Source organism: Panicum virgatum, chromosome 5K (assembly GCF_016808335.1).
Source record: "Panicum virgatum strain AP13 chromosome 5K, P.virgatum_v5, whole genome shotgun sequence".
In the NCBI taxonomy this organism is placed as follows: domain Eukaryota; kingdom Viridiplantae; phylum Streptophyta; class Magnoliopsida; order Poales; family Poaceae; genus Panicum; species Panicum virgatum.
In genome coordinates, this window is record NC_053140.1 from 35,097,086 (window position 1) to 35,112,694 (window position 15,609).

Sequence of the window (15,609 nt, forward strand, 5' to 3'; positions counted from 1 at the left end):
ATTGTTGTTCCTATCTATTTGTGCATTTAAGTTTACAGGAGTTGACTGGAACCTTAGTTGCATGATCCTAGGTACTTATGCTTGAACACTAGTATGTGTAGGTCGCTAGTTGGCTATGCTAAGTGTTCGGTAGAAGTCGAGTGATTTCCTGTCACTCGCGAGAATTATAGGAGTTGGTTGTTTAATACCTGCTGCAACTATAAGGTTACGGGCGGGGCTGTGGTATTTGTGATGCCCCGTCTGTTTAGTGAAATTTGATAAGGCCGCAGTGTGTGGTAGTGGTGGTTAAGCGTTTGAACGTACTAGACACATGCCGAGAATATGGTAATCGGTAAGCTTAAGTACCTGATTGGACCGGCAAGTGGACTTTACTTTCACCTTCTTTGAACGTCGTTTCTCATGCGCGCACATGCGGGTGCAGAGTCGTCGTACTCTGTAGTCGAGGACGGTGACCCTGATCCACAACCCGGAAAGAAAGGGGAAATGTTGCACGTGTGACTCTGGGAGTAACCACGTGACGTGTGTTTAGGTCTGCCTTGCAAGGTTAACAAATTCGATTCGAATCGTCCGCTTCTCACGGTTTGGGACTGCTTAACCCTTTTGCCACATAGAGTAAGAAGTGAAAGATGAGGATGATGAACATGGTTGATTGGAAAATAAAAGATAATTGTTTTCACCATGCATGCCTTTGGATAGATGCTCACCTAGAATGGTTAATTGAACTAGAATCTGAAAACTATAACCTGCAAATAAGGATCTACTCTTTATTGCTTTTCGGCAAAACAAACCCCTCAAGCCAAAAGCCTTGCATGTCTAGATAAAGGGCTAAGTATACCCTCAGTCGGGTAAGCCTTGCTGAGTATTAGAATACTCAGCCTTGCTTGTGGCTATATTTTATTTCAGGTGAAACCTTTGAGGATATGATTGCCAGTTTGACCTGGCCTTGCACTCTTCCGCCTGGTTGGTCCGTGGAGTGGGATGCGTCCCCGGCCAATGATGACAAGAACGAGTGATGTCTTGTATCGGGCTTTCTCGAGACATCCATATCGTCGTTAGTTCTCATGTTTACTTTCCGCTAAAATAAAGAACTCTGATGAACTTCTGTTACGTTGGTTTGAAAAGTACTTTGTTAAATTTGGAACTTGGTTTGTAATTCTGTGTTTATGTTAAACTCTGTGGTGTAATATATTGTGAGGAGTTGTTTTCTCTGGACTCGCCTTCGTGTGAGTTATGCTGCTTTGTTCGATCCAGGTGTAAGTGGTTTTATCGGGATTTTACCCGACAGCACTGCCGGATTGCTCCGTTTTAAGTGCGTGTTAACCCTGATTGTCGTTTTGATGATGGTTAGCGCACTTAAGCCGGTTTATGTCGGGCAGGGCTGCCACACCAGCAAGCTTCGTGTCTCCGGTGACTAAACAGGCCAAGTCTGATTGAGCTGCATTGATCCACATAGTAGGTCAAACAATCATTTGTGGCATGTCAGTAAGGCCAGGTTTAGTTTGTGAAATTTTTTGGATTTGGATACTGTAGTATTTTTATTATTATTTAGCAATTAATATCCAATTATGAACTAATTAAGCTTAAAAGATTCGTCTCGTCATTTTACAGTTCAACTGTGTAATTAGTTATTTTTTCAACTATATTTAATGTTTTATGCATGTATTTGAAGATTTGATGTGATAGATACTATAGGAAAATTTTTGGGAAATAAACAGGGCCTAAGTAGGCCTCACGCTGTAACTCATCGTCCATTTAATCCCCCAAAACACCATCTATTCGACTGCTTTCTTTGCTCAACCTCGCTACTTTTTAGTCGCAGCTCTCTCCTCGCAAGCAATTTTTCTAAAGGCCCGTGTAATTTATTGTTATCTCAAAACTTATTAGCACATGATGTATTTTATATTTATGAGGTCACTTGTTAAAAATTTAATCACTTACTCTAAAAATAACTTTTCATGATCTATATATGCTAATTAAATTGATTGGACAATTTTGTTAAAAATCAGAACATTTTGTTTCTCAATAAACCCATGAGAATTTTGGGATCCAATGAGTTATTTTGACCACCCAAACCAACTTTTATATGTAAATTTGACCTTCTATTCTTCAAACCTCACCAGAATACATTGATAAATATTATTAATTATTTTTTAATTTGGTAAACAATTTTATCACTTCGCAAAATCACAAATTAGGAGCCAATTCACAAATATACGAGAGAAAAAAACTAGGAGTTGGTTAAGCCACTCATTTTACTTTACCGTAAGTTTCTCCGCTACTGTAGCAAGGAGCCAGTTTGAGAGTTCTCTGAAATGTGCCTTAAAGGTGTGCACCCCCCAAAGTTTTGGTCTAGCTCCGCCCCTGCCTAGAAACATATTTTCAAAGGCGGGTCACTCCGTTACCCACCCCTAAAAATATGTTTCCAAGGGCGGTTGCTGTCTTGACCCGGCTCTGGAGAAGACATTTGTAGCTGTGAGAGACAGGGGCGGGTATCGTGCCCGCCCCTACAAAAATTGTTTTACTTGCCCCTAGAAACGATTTATGTAGTAGTGGTGTTTGCAGTTTGCTTCAAGAGCAGACTCTGGAGCAGCCGTTCGAATTGAAGAGGAATAATATTAGTGGGAACTGGACCAGGGGAACAAAGTATATGAGAACTAAAGTATCACGAATAAAGCAACGTCGTCCCTTCCCAACACTGGAAACTTTTTTCTCATACTTATCTTCAGCACCGTGTGTACATTACAAAGAAGAGCATCCCTTGACTTGACTGCTTCTCCATTGTATTACTTTGAGAGGAACGTGTTCCCACGATTTCAATCATCGTCCTAGACTTAAGCTTCACGTCCGGGCGTGGTAGCAGCGAGGTAATTGAGACAATGAGCTAGCCATCATTCTACAACCGTGGTGGTGCCGACCTGCTCGGAGGGCCTCAGACTAGCTCACTGGCAGACTCCTGTTTTTGCTGTATGTTCGTCGATAGCCTTATTTCATCCCCATATTTGGATCGCGTGATTGAAGAGTGGATTCATTGAGCGAGGTCTTAGGTATTGATGATCGATCGACCTGTTTCGACTTTCGAGTACCTAGCTTTTGCTTCGGCCGGTTGCGTTCTTTATGTACGAGAGTTAGCTTGGCCCAGCTCTGCATTTTCTTTCTTTCTTTTTTTTTGGTGCGGTTTATCTCCGCCTCAAGCTAAATTATCCAATGGTTTAATTTGCCAGGAGCGCCGGGTAGGGAGCCTGCGGCAAAGACTGTTCACACGAGATTGTCTGGGATGGCGATGCACGGGCTTCACCACACTTCCTTCTAGCTTGTTTTTAAGCTTCTCTCTCTGTTTCTTGGTAAGCACAAATCCAAGCAAATTCTGTTGTGCGGTACTCTGTGATTTTGGCCCTCTGTTGACAGAAATCTAACTACTATGTGATTTTACCCCCTTGTCGGTGTCCGGACCTCGCGGTCTAGCACCAACTACTGAATATGCTGCGTGTCCCGATCTCCAGATGGTTGATGCAAGAAAAAACACAATAACACCGGATTTATCCTGGTTCCGGCCGATGAGGCCGTCCGTCCAGCAGAGGAGTGTGCACTGTATTACTTGCACTGTAGTGCTTGTAGTAGGGGGTACAAACTGAGGCGAGAGAGGGAGAGAAGCTCCCAGGTCTCAAGAGGCACTAGGAGTGATTGAGGCGAGTGGCAATATCGGTGGAGTGAGTATGTGTGTTCTCGTGATTGTCCCCTTCTTCCATGCAGGTCCTCCTCCTTTTATAGATCAAGGAGGAAGAAGTTACACGCGTAGGAGGTCTACGGGGTCATCTTTCTCCCCAATCCGGGGAAGAACAGTTGTCATCTCCTATCGTAGAGCATGACGTCCGGTGTGGTCATCGTCCTTGCGAATCCTTGCGCCCATGCCCGAAGCGCGTTCTTATCCTGTGGCGCCAGCCGACGGCGTGGCGATAGCTGTAGAAGTACGCAGAGCCCTACGTTGGATGAGGTGGGGGCGTCGAGGGTGTTGTAGACTCTGGTCTTTCCCTGGTCAAAGGCCGTACTGTGTCCGAGGGTCGCTGCCCACGCCCGCCGAGGGTCCTGCAGAGGGGAAAAGGTACAAGGGGTAGGCAGCACAGTGACGGACGGTGACAGGCAAGTCCGCACTGTGCGCCTCAGACCTGCCCCGCGCCGGGAATAGCAGCACAGTGGCGGGCGCAGGTTGAGAAGACGCTAGTCATGTCCGCTGTGTGGCATGGTGGCCGACGCCAGCTGACGCTGCCCGACACCATCTGACACCCGCTCCACGCCGCGGAGTGGTTGGCAGGTAAGTGCGCCCCGTCCCGTCGGGTGGTTGGGCCACCGCTCTAGTCCGCGGAGATTTCTCTTGCGCCGAGGCCCCGTAGAGGGCTCGGCTGTGGGAGCCTCGAGCGAGGCGGAGTCCGTCCTCGCATCGAAGGGCCCCGACGGGCGACCCTCGAGCGAGTCGGAGATTGCCTTTGCTTCGAGGGTCCTCGGCAGGGAGCCCTCGAGCGAGGCGGAGATTTCTTCCACGGTCAGCGAGGCCTTAGGGGGGCCGTATCGCGATGCCGGGCCGTGGGTCGAGTATGACTTGGGCTTTCCATACCTGAAGGGGCTTCGGGCGTCCGAGTTTGGGAAGGATCCAGCCTGGGTGCCGAATCCTGTTTTGCGCGTGTTGAGGGTGTTTTAGCCCTGGATTAGGGTGCCCCATAGTTATGGTACCCGACACCCCTCTTTTGACATCGGATGTTGTACAGTAATTTGATAGATAGAAAAATATTTTGACAACAAACATAGAGAAAATTTGCATGATCCTTTCAATCCAACCAACCTTTTGACAATTTTTTTCATAAAACTTTGGCAGCATGATGACACATCTTGCATAAATATTCAAGCAAACATTACATAGCAAGCGTCAGATACCGACATGTCCAGACACACATGCACAAATTCACAGCACATAGGTACAAATTAAATTTAGTTCCTCTCCAGCAGCAATTCTGACCTAGAGTAGAGAAAATGTCCTGTACAATCTGGTGCTAGCAAGATCTCTAGAGTGCACATGCACATCCATGAGCAAGCAATTCGACATCCACATTTACACTGAGCGTCCAGGCCATGATCTACAAATTTTGCTAATTCATGATCTTGGCCAAATTCAGATATTGAATTAGTTCATCTTGTGCCCACGTCTGATGAAAACAACAGAAACCCAGCTAAACTCAATCGATTTGCTCCAAGGAAGGAAAAACACAAAACAGGTAGGAATTAAATCTTTCATGGACTAATCCAAACCATCATAATCATCCTCATCAAATTCCAGAAATCCTTCGGGAGACGCGAGAACATGCTGGCAACGTCTCAATTTTTGCTTTTTCACATCTGTCTATTAGTTGCAGGTCTTGTTTTCCCAGCACATTTCAGAAACTCTAAATGGATGTTGCACATCAACTTGTGCACGGAAGCGAGAACAAGAATGTGCCTGAGAAGGCAAGGGGTAAAAGTACCGGAGAGCCGCAGGTACGAAGCGGAATGCCGATTTTTGTGCCACGTGAAGAACGTAATGCAAGACCACGGAACAGTCCTGGTCGCCCTGCTTTTCCAGCTTCACTTGCATACCCCGACCGGCTGTGTGAGCCGGCGCATGCCGCCGCTGTATCTATGGCTGCACCTGGTAAAGAAGGTATGGCAACATATTTCCGGATATATATTGTATGTGCAACCCATAGAGTTAATAGTATATATAAATAAATGGATGCCTAACTAATGCATGAGTAACAGACTGGGCCCTTCGTCGTGGCGACTCGCCTGGCTTTCAGATTTTAGTGCCACGGCCACGTCCAGAACATGATGCAAGGCCGCCAGGCCGCCCCGCTATTCCTTCTGCGGTTGCAGCTCCACCTGCATACCCCGGCGGCCCAGCTCAGAGGCCGACGCCGACGACGACACCAGTGGCCAGTGGTGTCGGCGCCAGCAGCAAAGGCGCCACGACGGACAGCGAGGAGGAGGATCAGCCGCCTGCTGGAGCGGTAGCAAAAGGGGAGGGAGAGGCCAACGCGGCCGCAGGTCATCGGAGCCCGCCGCCGGGTGGTGCCGCTGGAGGAAACGGTGGTAGCGCCGCACCACCAGCAGCGCTCGAGAATCTGCCATCCGTAGTGGCAAGACAGGCCATCCCCAACACTCCTGCAGTGGATGCAAGGCCTAGCCCACCAGCGGCCGCACGGCCACCGCCAAGCACATCAGCGGCAAGGGATAATGATCGGCGCAAGGAAACGACTTTCTGCGAGCGCCTGCTTTCTTGCTTCAACCGTTGCTCCTAATTGACGTGGGACGACCTGAAATCCGGAAGCCTGCAAAAAGGGTTTTGGATCAGGACCTTAATTACGACTTAATATTGTACCAAAATATTTTGTATATAGCCGCTGACACTTGCTGGGTTTTGTTAGATCGACTATTCCTTGGATTGGACACGAACATGATAGTTTGATTTCCTAAATGGTATTATCGACCTATATTTTTCAGAAAGAAGAAAAAGAAAACAGTTTTTCGCCGTACTGTAATTTTGGAGGCAACAGAGCATAACCAGTGTAGTGCTCCAACAAATTCTATGGTTTCAACTCCATTTGATTCTCTTTATCTTTTGTTTCCTTTTGCCAGGCAGGGTTATGTCTATTTTCAGGCTTACTCTACTATTTTGCCCAAGTACTTGCAGCATAAATGCAACAAAACAGGTTATGACAGAATCATAGCACATATCATTTTTTAATTATGGAAGAGTTCTGCAGACAATAAGGAAAGAAACAAACAGAATTGGCTTCTTCAATCCTGTCTACCTGTGTCCACGAAAACGAGAGGTAGCATCGAGAACAACGAGCAGCATGCAAATCGTGCCCTGCCTCTACCAGGGTTTAAATGCCATAGGCTGCATCACATGCAAATGGGCCTGTAAACGTCTAAAGTACGAGCGGCAGTGTGCACTGCGTGGCAACAAAGCAGAAATCGCGACGCATTATAACTGAAGAATTTACTCTGCACATATTCCCTATTTTTTGTGTTCAGTTATGTTGCTAAAGATGATGTAAGAGCTTAACTATGTGCGGTTGCTGAAGCCCGAACTATTTCTTCATTCTAAAAAAATCCCCCTTGTGATGACTTCACATCCATCAGAGCCTGAGAAAACAGTCAAAATTCATAAACATGTCTGAGCATTAGAAGATCGGGGGACCAATTCAGATGGCTGGATTCACAGCACATAGAATATAGCAATCAGTCCAGGCCTCCAGGCAGGGTAATACCTCTGCGGGCACTGTATCACAGAAAAGCTTCACATGGTTCACAGCATCCACAGAACCAACAGAAAAGAAAAAGGACATCTGATTGTGCATGATCTTTAGCCCAAAATCACGATTTATACACCTGTTCCAATTCCTGATGGTTTCCAAGTCACTGGGTCTAGATGAATCTAGTCTTCCCACCCCTCTCATGCTTCTTCACCTGTTGTCAATCACAGTAGTGTCAATCTTTCATCGAGCAATTGCAACAATGATAAAAATGAATTGTATCATGTTTGCTGGTAAATGATGCAAGGGCCTACTTACCACTTTGAATGCTGACTGAAGATTGCTTAACTCGACGGGGCATTCTCCCTTCTCATCATACTCAGAAAATTCACCTTCAGAGCAGTCAATGTCAAAAGGAGTTCCATGCACCTTAAAAAGAAAGAGATGACAGCCAGTTAGCACAAGAGGCACCACAACAACTTAACTATTGGGGCAGTGCTGTAAGAGAGGGGGAAGGGGACTCCACAAAACATCAATCAATTAAGTTGGATGTGAACGAATAGTTGCTTTAAAATCAAGTTATCAATTTGCTAAAAAATGTAAAATTTCAGATTCAGAACAGCAATTTCAAAAGAACCCATAGATTTGTTGCTGCGAAAGACACCAGAGATGTATTTGTTTCTTCTTGGAGAACGAAGATAGTCAGTTAGCGTATGAACTTATGGGGTGTTTGGTCAGAGGAATCACTTCATGCATCTAGCAATGGGGTCATCCAATGAATTTTGGTGGGATGAAACAATTCCTCGTTATTAAGCTGACCACGTGTTTGTGAGGATGAGGTAGTGACTAGTGAAGGATAACCCAATCCACTCCCCAAAACAAACAAAAATGTGAGTGAGGAGGTGATAGATTGCTCCATTCCTCACCCCATTAAAGAATCAGCGCATCAACTAATATATCTGAAGCTCCATGCCAAAATGAAAAAACACATGGCCAACCATGTGCCACTGCAAAAGTACAAACCACCTATCCTTCTATGCTTAAGTAATGCTCAATCTGAAAAGAAATAACTCCAAAACACAGAGATACATGTGATGTGACCTTGTATTCTTAAGTAATGTGTGATGTGAAAACAAATAGTTGTACCTCCAGATATGTGATATCTGGAAAACACAATCACAAGTTTAACAAGACAATATTACATAGAATAGAATACCAGACAGAGCTGAATTCTCATATATGAATCACCTTGATAAGATTAATTGTTCATTACTGATTAAAAGATTGGTTTGTACATTGAAGAAATCATCGATGTTCCTGGTGAAAAATAAAAAAAAATACTTACAGATTCAGCCTTCCAGCCAGCACCAAAGGAAAACTCAACAGGTTCATAGCCTCTGCAGTCAAAGACCATCAAACAAGTCTTTTCTCCTTTCTGGCTCTGCTCAATAGTTAGTGGTGTCCCCTGACCAGGAATCATCACAATCGTTCCATCTCTCCCGCATAGCTTGCACTGAGAGAAAAGTCAACCAAAATATCATACACTAGGCATGACTTATTGGAACTTAGAAAACAAAACATAAAAAGCAGATCTACTTTGTACTGAAACATGTTTGCTCCTTTACACCTTTGTTAGAAACCTCAAGGAGAAAAATTAGATGAGGAACCTAACTTGGGACCAAATTGGTTATTGTGCAGAAGCAGTCAGCAATATAACATCCACATTTGGTATTGAAAAGGAGTAAAGGTATGTTGTAACTAAACTAAAACTAAATTAACCATGAACGGGATTACTGAAGCCAAAAAAATGATGCTAATTTGACCACCATAATACAAGAAGACAATGCAAACATAATCATATAACTAAGTTCAGAACACATCACGATAAGATATAACTACAATTTATCAGGCTGTCTTCAGTTAGCCTACAGAAAACTATAGATGATGACAATAGTGAAGAAACACAATCGTAATAGCTAAAAATAACTGCATCAAATGTGAAGACAAAAGTCAACACAGATGATGACATGCTTTCCCATCATGAACAGTGGCCAAGCCACCTTGTGTCTTATGGCTCACAGCTGCACCTAGAATTTTTGCATCTTAACTTTTGAGAGTAGAATATTTAAGAAAAGATATGAAGAACCTCAGGGGGGGAAACTATATTATAATTTATAAAAAAACACAAAGGAAAAATCATAACTCTCTCAACAATCACAAATTGACAAATCATAAGATCTAATTTCTTCCCAATCCAAAAGCGTATATTTGCAAGGGCCTAACACAGTTTGCACAATAGCAAGAATCCTGGAGAAGGCAACAGTCCCTTGCTGCCACCTTCCAACACATATATGACCCTCCTCTGCCCAATCCAGTTCCCATTTTTATCATGACAATGCAAGTTCTCACAGAATCCATATCGGATAACATTAAAAAAAGGAAATGTGAAGCAAGGGAATCTCAATGAACCACAGCAATCTAGCCATCTAATATTCCTTCCCTAAACCATGCTAGTTCATCAAACAGCATAATAGCAAGCCAGTCGATATCATCAAACAGCGTAATAGCGAGCCAGTCTATCAACTCTCATGAGTAACATTAACAAGCTCACTCTGTCTCAACAATCACATTCACTACAGAAAAAATCTCATTACTTGCACAACTAGATTCCTTAAGACAACAAACAGTTGTGGTTACCATTGTACTCCCTCCGTACTCAAAATAATTGACGTTTAGGACAGCGACACGGTCTCCAAAACACAACTTTGACTTCTTATTTCTCTAAAAATATTTATCAAAAAGTGATATATATATACTTTTATAAAAGTATTTTTCAAGACAAATCTATTCATATAATTTTTATATTTTCAAACTCAACAATTTGAGAGTTATTTATGATTTATATTCTCAAGATTTGACTCAAACCTTGTCCAAAACGACAATTATTTTGAGTATGGAGGGAGTACATGAATATAACTCTCTGCTGCCCAATCTAATGCTCCTTTTACCCAAGGAAATAAAAATCCTTCGCCAAATCCACAGTAAACAAGGGCAAACGGATGAATGCACAAAGGAGTCATATCTACCAGAGTCTATCACCTTATATACATACTAACGGGCCCGATTGGTGCCTTCTGGCATACTAACAAGTAACAAGCAATTTCACAGGCAAGGGTCATCGATCATACCAACATTACTGTACGAAGGAAGCCGAATCCATCTGGCCAGAGGACTAGAGGAGGAAGGTGATGTTTGCCGGGGTACCTTCTGGACGAGGTGGGCGGTGCCGTGTCCTTTGGGCAGGTCGACTTGCTCGCTGAGGGTCACGTAAGTGGCCTTGGCGGTGACCTCCCCGCAGTTCTCGCACTTGAGCTGCGATTAACCACACAGAAGCACAGAAGCGAGAGAGCAAAATCCCATCAGTGCCGCTCAAATCGAGAGGCGGGGGAGCGGATCCGATCAAGCCAAGGGAGGAGTATGAGGGAGGGGGACACTGACCTTGAGTTGGTAGGGGAAGTTGGGGTCGTCGCAGCCGCGGCTGGGCTGCAGGTTGGTGAGGCCGTCCAGCTCCGCGCCCACCAACAGCGCGTAGTACACCATCTCGGCCGCCTCGGCTCCCTCCTAGGGTTAGGGCTCCCGCTCGGGTCTGGTCCGCCGCCGCCGCCGCCGCCGACGGAGACGGAGACGAAGAGGAAAAGGGAAGGGGGTTTGCTTCGCCTCGCCTGCGGGCTGCGCTCCGCTCGGTTGAGGAATGGAACCGGACGGAACAGAACGGGAATATTGTGAGGTCGCAATTTGGACAAAAATGACCCTAGAGAGTTGGGGCGTGGATGGAACGACCCCGGAGGGTAACTTGGTCATTGCACACTGTGCAAGTGGCGAGTGGGGTTCGCGAATCAGATTGGGAAAATTTGCCTTGGACACTCTTGAAATATGGTTTTTGCCTCCAGGACACTAAAAAAAGTGGTCTTTTTGCCAAAATATTAAAATTTTGTGGCCATTTGCCACAGCACACTAAGAAGATGGTCTTATTAACACCGTTAGCTACAGTAGTTAAAGGGCCCACCTGTCATCCTCTCCAACGATATCTTCCCCTTATCTTCCTAAGCAACGCAAGTGGCCGTGGCGGCTGGTGCCTAACCGCGTCTCCTTCCCCCGTCTCCACGCCTGAGCTTGCCGAGCTACTGCCGCAGGGCCTCCGCCACCTAGCTCCGTGCGAGCTCGGCGACGAGCGAGCGCACCGCGGGCCTGAGCCCCCCTCCCCCGTCGTTGAGTGCCCAGCTGCCGGCGGCCGCACCTGACTGGAGCCCCCACGCCCCGCCCGCACTGCTGGCAGGAGGAGGAAGGAGGCACAACAGCGGTGCGACGGCGCGGCGTCGTCAGGGAGGTGCGGTGGCCACATCAAGCGGTGGCGACATCCAGGAGGAGCGGCGGCGCCGTCAAGGAGGAGCTGCGGCAGCAGCGGGAAGGGGTGACGGCGGGCGGCTCCTCACTGCCGGCAGCAGTCGCACCTGCGGGTGTTGCGAGCAGGAGGAAGAGGATGGAGGCACGACAGTGACGTGAGGGAGACGGAGGGCAACGCGATGTGCTGTGGCAAATGGCCACAAAATTTCAGTGCCTCTGGGCAAAAACCATATTTTTTAGTGTTCTAGAGAAAAACCACTTTTGAAGAGTGTCTCCCAACAAATTTTCCCAATCAGATTCGACGGAGTTTCGGCTCCAACCGCCCGTTTCGCTGCCCCCCCCCCCCCCCCCCCCTCAAAATGACTAAAATCCACTTGATGCGAGCTTCGATGATCGATTGTTTTTAACCAAAAACTGAAGATATCGAAGCAGAGTATGAGGTACTTCAGCTAGATGACAATATGACACCAAGGAAAATCCAAATATCAAGAAACTTTAGAGGATTTTTAATCCATGGTCCATGGACCCTCCAACAAACAAATAAGTAGCTAAATATGGCATCGTCTGCCTGTTTAGTTCACGAAATTTTTTGAATTTTGGTACTGTGGTATTTTCGTTGTTATTTGACAATTAATGTTCAATTATGGACTAATTAGGTTTAAAAGATTCGACTCATCGTTTACAGTTAAACTGTGTAATGAGTTTTTTTTCAACTACATGTAGTGCTCGATGCATATGTCTAAAGATTCGATGTGATGGAAACTGTAGGAAAATTTTTGGAAACTAAACATAGCCCAAATCTGCAACTAAGCTGACAAAGTCTTGTGTTCTGAAACATTGGTGCTCCGTCAAGCCAACCATCAAAGAAACCATACTCCATAGTCCATATAGATCTAAGAGAAGCTATGAGCATGCTGGCTCAGCAGACCAACAACACCTCACGGGCAAAATCCATGCTCAATTGCTCAAAGAAATACAGTTGCCGGAGCCGAAGAGTGATCGATCATGGGCTATGAGCCTGTCTTTCTTCAAAAAAAATCCCTAGCTATGATGCCAAAAGACAGGACTTCAGAAGCTGCAACGCTTAAGCGCGAGAGGCAGCCGTAACAGCGGCTTAGAGGTTAGAGCACTGGAGTAGGTGTAAGTGCCTAGTTCAAGCTTACCCTGTCCCCCGAGTCTAGTACACACATTTCAACTTCGAGAAGCAATGCTTGCGAATTGCGATCACAATTTACAGAATATTAGCCCATGAAGTTCCATCAAGAAGACAAGGAACACCATTAATATGCGAAATACACTCTCCGTATCGCTAACTATTTGGCACCAGTTCTGAAGCAAGCAGCAGGTCAACTGGGACTAAGCAAGAGGACCAAATGCTCCATACAAATAAACAAGAGAGTAAAAAGGATTAAACCACGGTAATTCGCATCCATATAAGAGTAAGAAAGAACTGCTTGTCTGAACACGATGTTAGGAGCGCTCAGCTATAGAGGCACAAGCGCACTCAGAAGAAAGAAGAAGATAGCAATCACTTTATATACTAGGATCAGGGGGGGGGGGGGGGAGGATCGCTTCACAATGATTTGCACTCGATGTCTAATCAGCAGTAAAAAAGAGACTAGTCTGAACTCGCATACAAATGGTCTGAACTCTCAACTTTCAAGGCACAGGCTGCTAGAAGGCCTCACCAAGATCGCAGCTCCAACTACCCACAAATCTTACCGCGAATGATTTGCACTCCAGTCACGGTTACGATACAAAAGTAATTTAGCTAGAAGCAAGTAAGAGATGAATGAGAAAATTGCATATTTAGGACTTCAAACATCACGCTTCGAAGTTTTGCCATTTCTAACATTGACATCGTAAAATTGGAACTCTAAACATGTGCAACTTGATTATGCTACCACTAGGTGTATTTCCTCTCTTCTCTAATTTCTTTTTCATGTATTTGGGTTGTGAATGGACCCTTTTGTCCCTTAGCCTGGACCAGATGGACTTCGATCCAGTCTTCTCCGACGATGGCGACAGCGCCACCGCCTCTCCCGGTGATAGCTCCATCTACCATGCCGGCTGCAGCCGCCCGTCTTGTGTATGCCTCTGCCCGTAGATAGCAGCGTGAATGAGGACAGCAGGTTCTGGCTCGGCCAGGGGCCATTGCCGCCGCCGGTGGGAGCCTGCCTCGGCCATGGGCTAGAGCCAGCGGTGGCCAGGTGCTGGCTTGTGCTGTGCAGGGCCAGTGCCGGCGGCGTCCAGAGCCTGCCACGGCCAGGGACCAGGGGAGGTTGCAGGCGGCGGGGGCTGCCTCATCGGGCGGCAGGCTGTTCATGGCCGCCGGCCCTACTCACGAACGGAAGAGAGAGAGCGACGCTCCGATCCTCCGGATGAGACTCGATCGGAAGAAAGGGGCAGCACTCCGGATGAGACTCGATCGGAAGAAAGGGGCAGCACGGCAAAAGGGTCAACTCACATCCTAAATACATGAAAAAGAAATTAGAGAAGGGATGAAATACGGCAAATGGCAGTATAATCAACTTATACATGTTTGGAGTCCTAATTTTGCGATGTCAATGTTAAAAATAGCAAAACTGCGAAGCGCATTATTTAGAGTCCCAAATATGCAATTTTCTCGAGATGAATGGTCCGCCAAACGCAAACCAGATTGAAAGTTCGCAAAAATTTTGTACGGTGCTGAATCAACTCAGAAGCCAATTAAGCCCCCTTCTCTTCTGCTCAGATCAGTTGGGGCGGCCGGCGCGAAGGGAGCGGAGGCGGTCGACCCACTGGTCCTCGGGGACGCTGCCCGCCCACGCCGGCGGCGGGCCGGGGAACTCCACGCCGCGCATCGCGTCCACAATCCGCGCCGCGGCGCCCTCGGGCAGCGGTGCGCGGCGACGGCGCTCGTCCTCCGAGAACGCCCGCGCCGCCGCCTCCCCCGCCGTCAAGTCCCCCTCCTCCCGCTCTTCTTCCTCTCCGTCCGCCTCCTCGTCGTCGTCGGAGGCGAGATCCAGGGCGGAGATGCCGTTGCCGGCCTCGTCGAGGCGGTGGTGAGGCATGGCGGCCTCCGCGTCGGTGTCCGATTCGGAGTCGGAGGCGGCGCCGGCGATGGGGCTGTAGTTAGCTTCCGGTTCCGCATCGGAGTCCGAGGCGGAGGAGTGGTCGGGAAGGGAGGCGGAGGCTGGGAGGTGGCCGTTGCCGGGGATCGACATGGTGGCCGCCGGTGACGAGGAGAAAAGTCCAGTCTAGTGCACGGGGAAATTTTTTGTCCGGAAGAATTCTGAAGCCAGGCCCCGTTGTATCTGTAGCGACAAGCACATGGGCCTTTATAGGCCGTGTAAGCACTTCCGGTTGGAGCCTTCTTGGATCGATTTTTTTTTTTTGATAGTATTGGATTGAGTTACTTTCTTGAACTAGGCGTATAGCCTGCGCATTTGCGCGAATAGTATTGAAAATTCAAAAATTTGCATATCATTGTATCCTTACTTAAAAGTTAGACTACTTTTTTTATCATATATCATCATGTTTATTATCGTAAATTATGTCTTATTGTTGATTAAAACAATTCAACTATGATCTACCTATAATAACAATTTGATTTGTTGAGCTTTAATAATAGGGAGATTGGTGTTCTTGCCCCTGCTAGCAACTCCAATTGCATTTTTACCCTCACTTTTAAAACTTTGTGAATTTGCCCCTGTGTTTTCAAAACGAAGGCTCCGTTTGCCCCTAGTTGTAGCTCCGTCACATGCAGTCAAAATAAACAGCTAAAATAAATAAGAAAACCTTGCAAAATAGGGGAAAAGACTAGATTGCCCCTTATCTTTTCATCCGACCCGGCAGCACCTCACTCGTGTCTCTCTTATCTCTTTCTTCCCACCCTCGTCTCTCTCATCTCTTTCGGCAAGGCGGCGCGGCCGCGCGGGTC

General features: G+C 46.6%; 3 protein-coding genes across 24 annotated transcripts; 1 reads left to right on the forward strand and 2 right to left on the reverse strand.

Annotated features, from left to right (window-relative positions):
• Nucleotides 1-2,604: 2,604 nt before the first annotated feature.
• On the forward strand, nt 2,605-6,515 carry LOC120709579 (atherin-like). 21 transcript variants are annotated; one of them, XR_005689746.1, is made up of 4 exons: nt 2,672-3,044; nt 3,222-3,341; nt 5,403-5,686; nt 5,785-6,515. XR_005689746.1 is itself a non-coding variant. In XM_039995242.1 (3 exons), exons 2-3 carry the CDS (start codon nt 5,437-5,439, stop codon nt 6,321-6,323), a joined length of 789 nt encoding a protein of 262 aa, XP_039851176.1. In that variant the 5' UTR covers nt 2,667-2,964; nt 5,403-5,436; the 3' UTR covers nt 6,324-6,515. The 21 variants fall into 21 exon arrangements, 1 of the variants encoding a protein (XP_039851176.1); XR_005689750.1 differs by having other exon boundaries at nt 2,676-2,964; XR_005689754.1 differs by having other exon boundaries at nt 2,605-2,864; nt 5,397-6,515.
• A 676-nt stretch (nt 6,516-7,191) lies between these two features.
• On the reverse strand, nt 7,192-11,065 carry LOC120709580 (UPF0587 protein F46B6.12-like). The gene is made up of 5 exons (XM_039995244.1): nt 10,782-11,065; nt 10,548-10,655; nt 8,629-8,796; nt 7,602-7,712; nt 7,192-7,497 (listed from the first exon to the last, which is right to left on the reverse strand). Exons 1-5 carry the CDS (start codon nt 10,881-10,883, stop codon nt 7,456-7,458), a joined length of 531 nt encoding a protein of 176 aa, XP_039851178.1. The 5' UTR covers nt 10,884-11,065; the 3' UTR covers nt 7,192-7,455.
• Nucleotides 11,066-13,266: 2,201 nt separating this feature from the next.
• LOC120709581 lies at nt 13,267-14,966 on the reverse strand. Of its 2 annotated transcripts, none has more exons than XM_039995245.1 (2): nt 14,326-14,966; nt 13,267-13,482 (listed from the first exon to the last, which is right to left on the reverse strand). In XM_039995245.1, the coding sequence occupies exon 1, from the start codon at nt 14,891-14,893 to the stop codon at nt 14,423-14,425; it is 471 nt and encodes a 156-aa protein (XP_039851179.1). In that variant the 5' UTR covers nt 14,894-14,966; the 3' UTR covers nt 13,267-13,482; nt 14,326-14,422. The 2 variants fall into 2 exon arrangements, with proteins under 2 accessions (XP_039851179.1, XP_039851180.1); XM_039995246.1 differs by having other exon boundaries at nt 13,267-13,469; nt 14,317-14,966.
• Nucleotides 14,967-15,609: the final 643 nt, after the last annotated feature.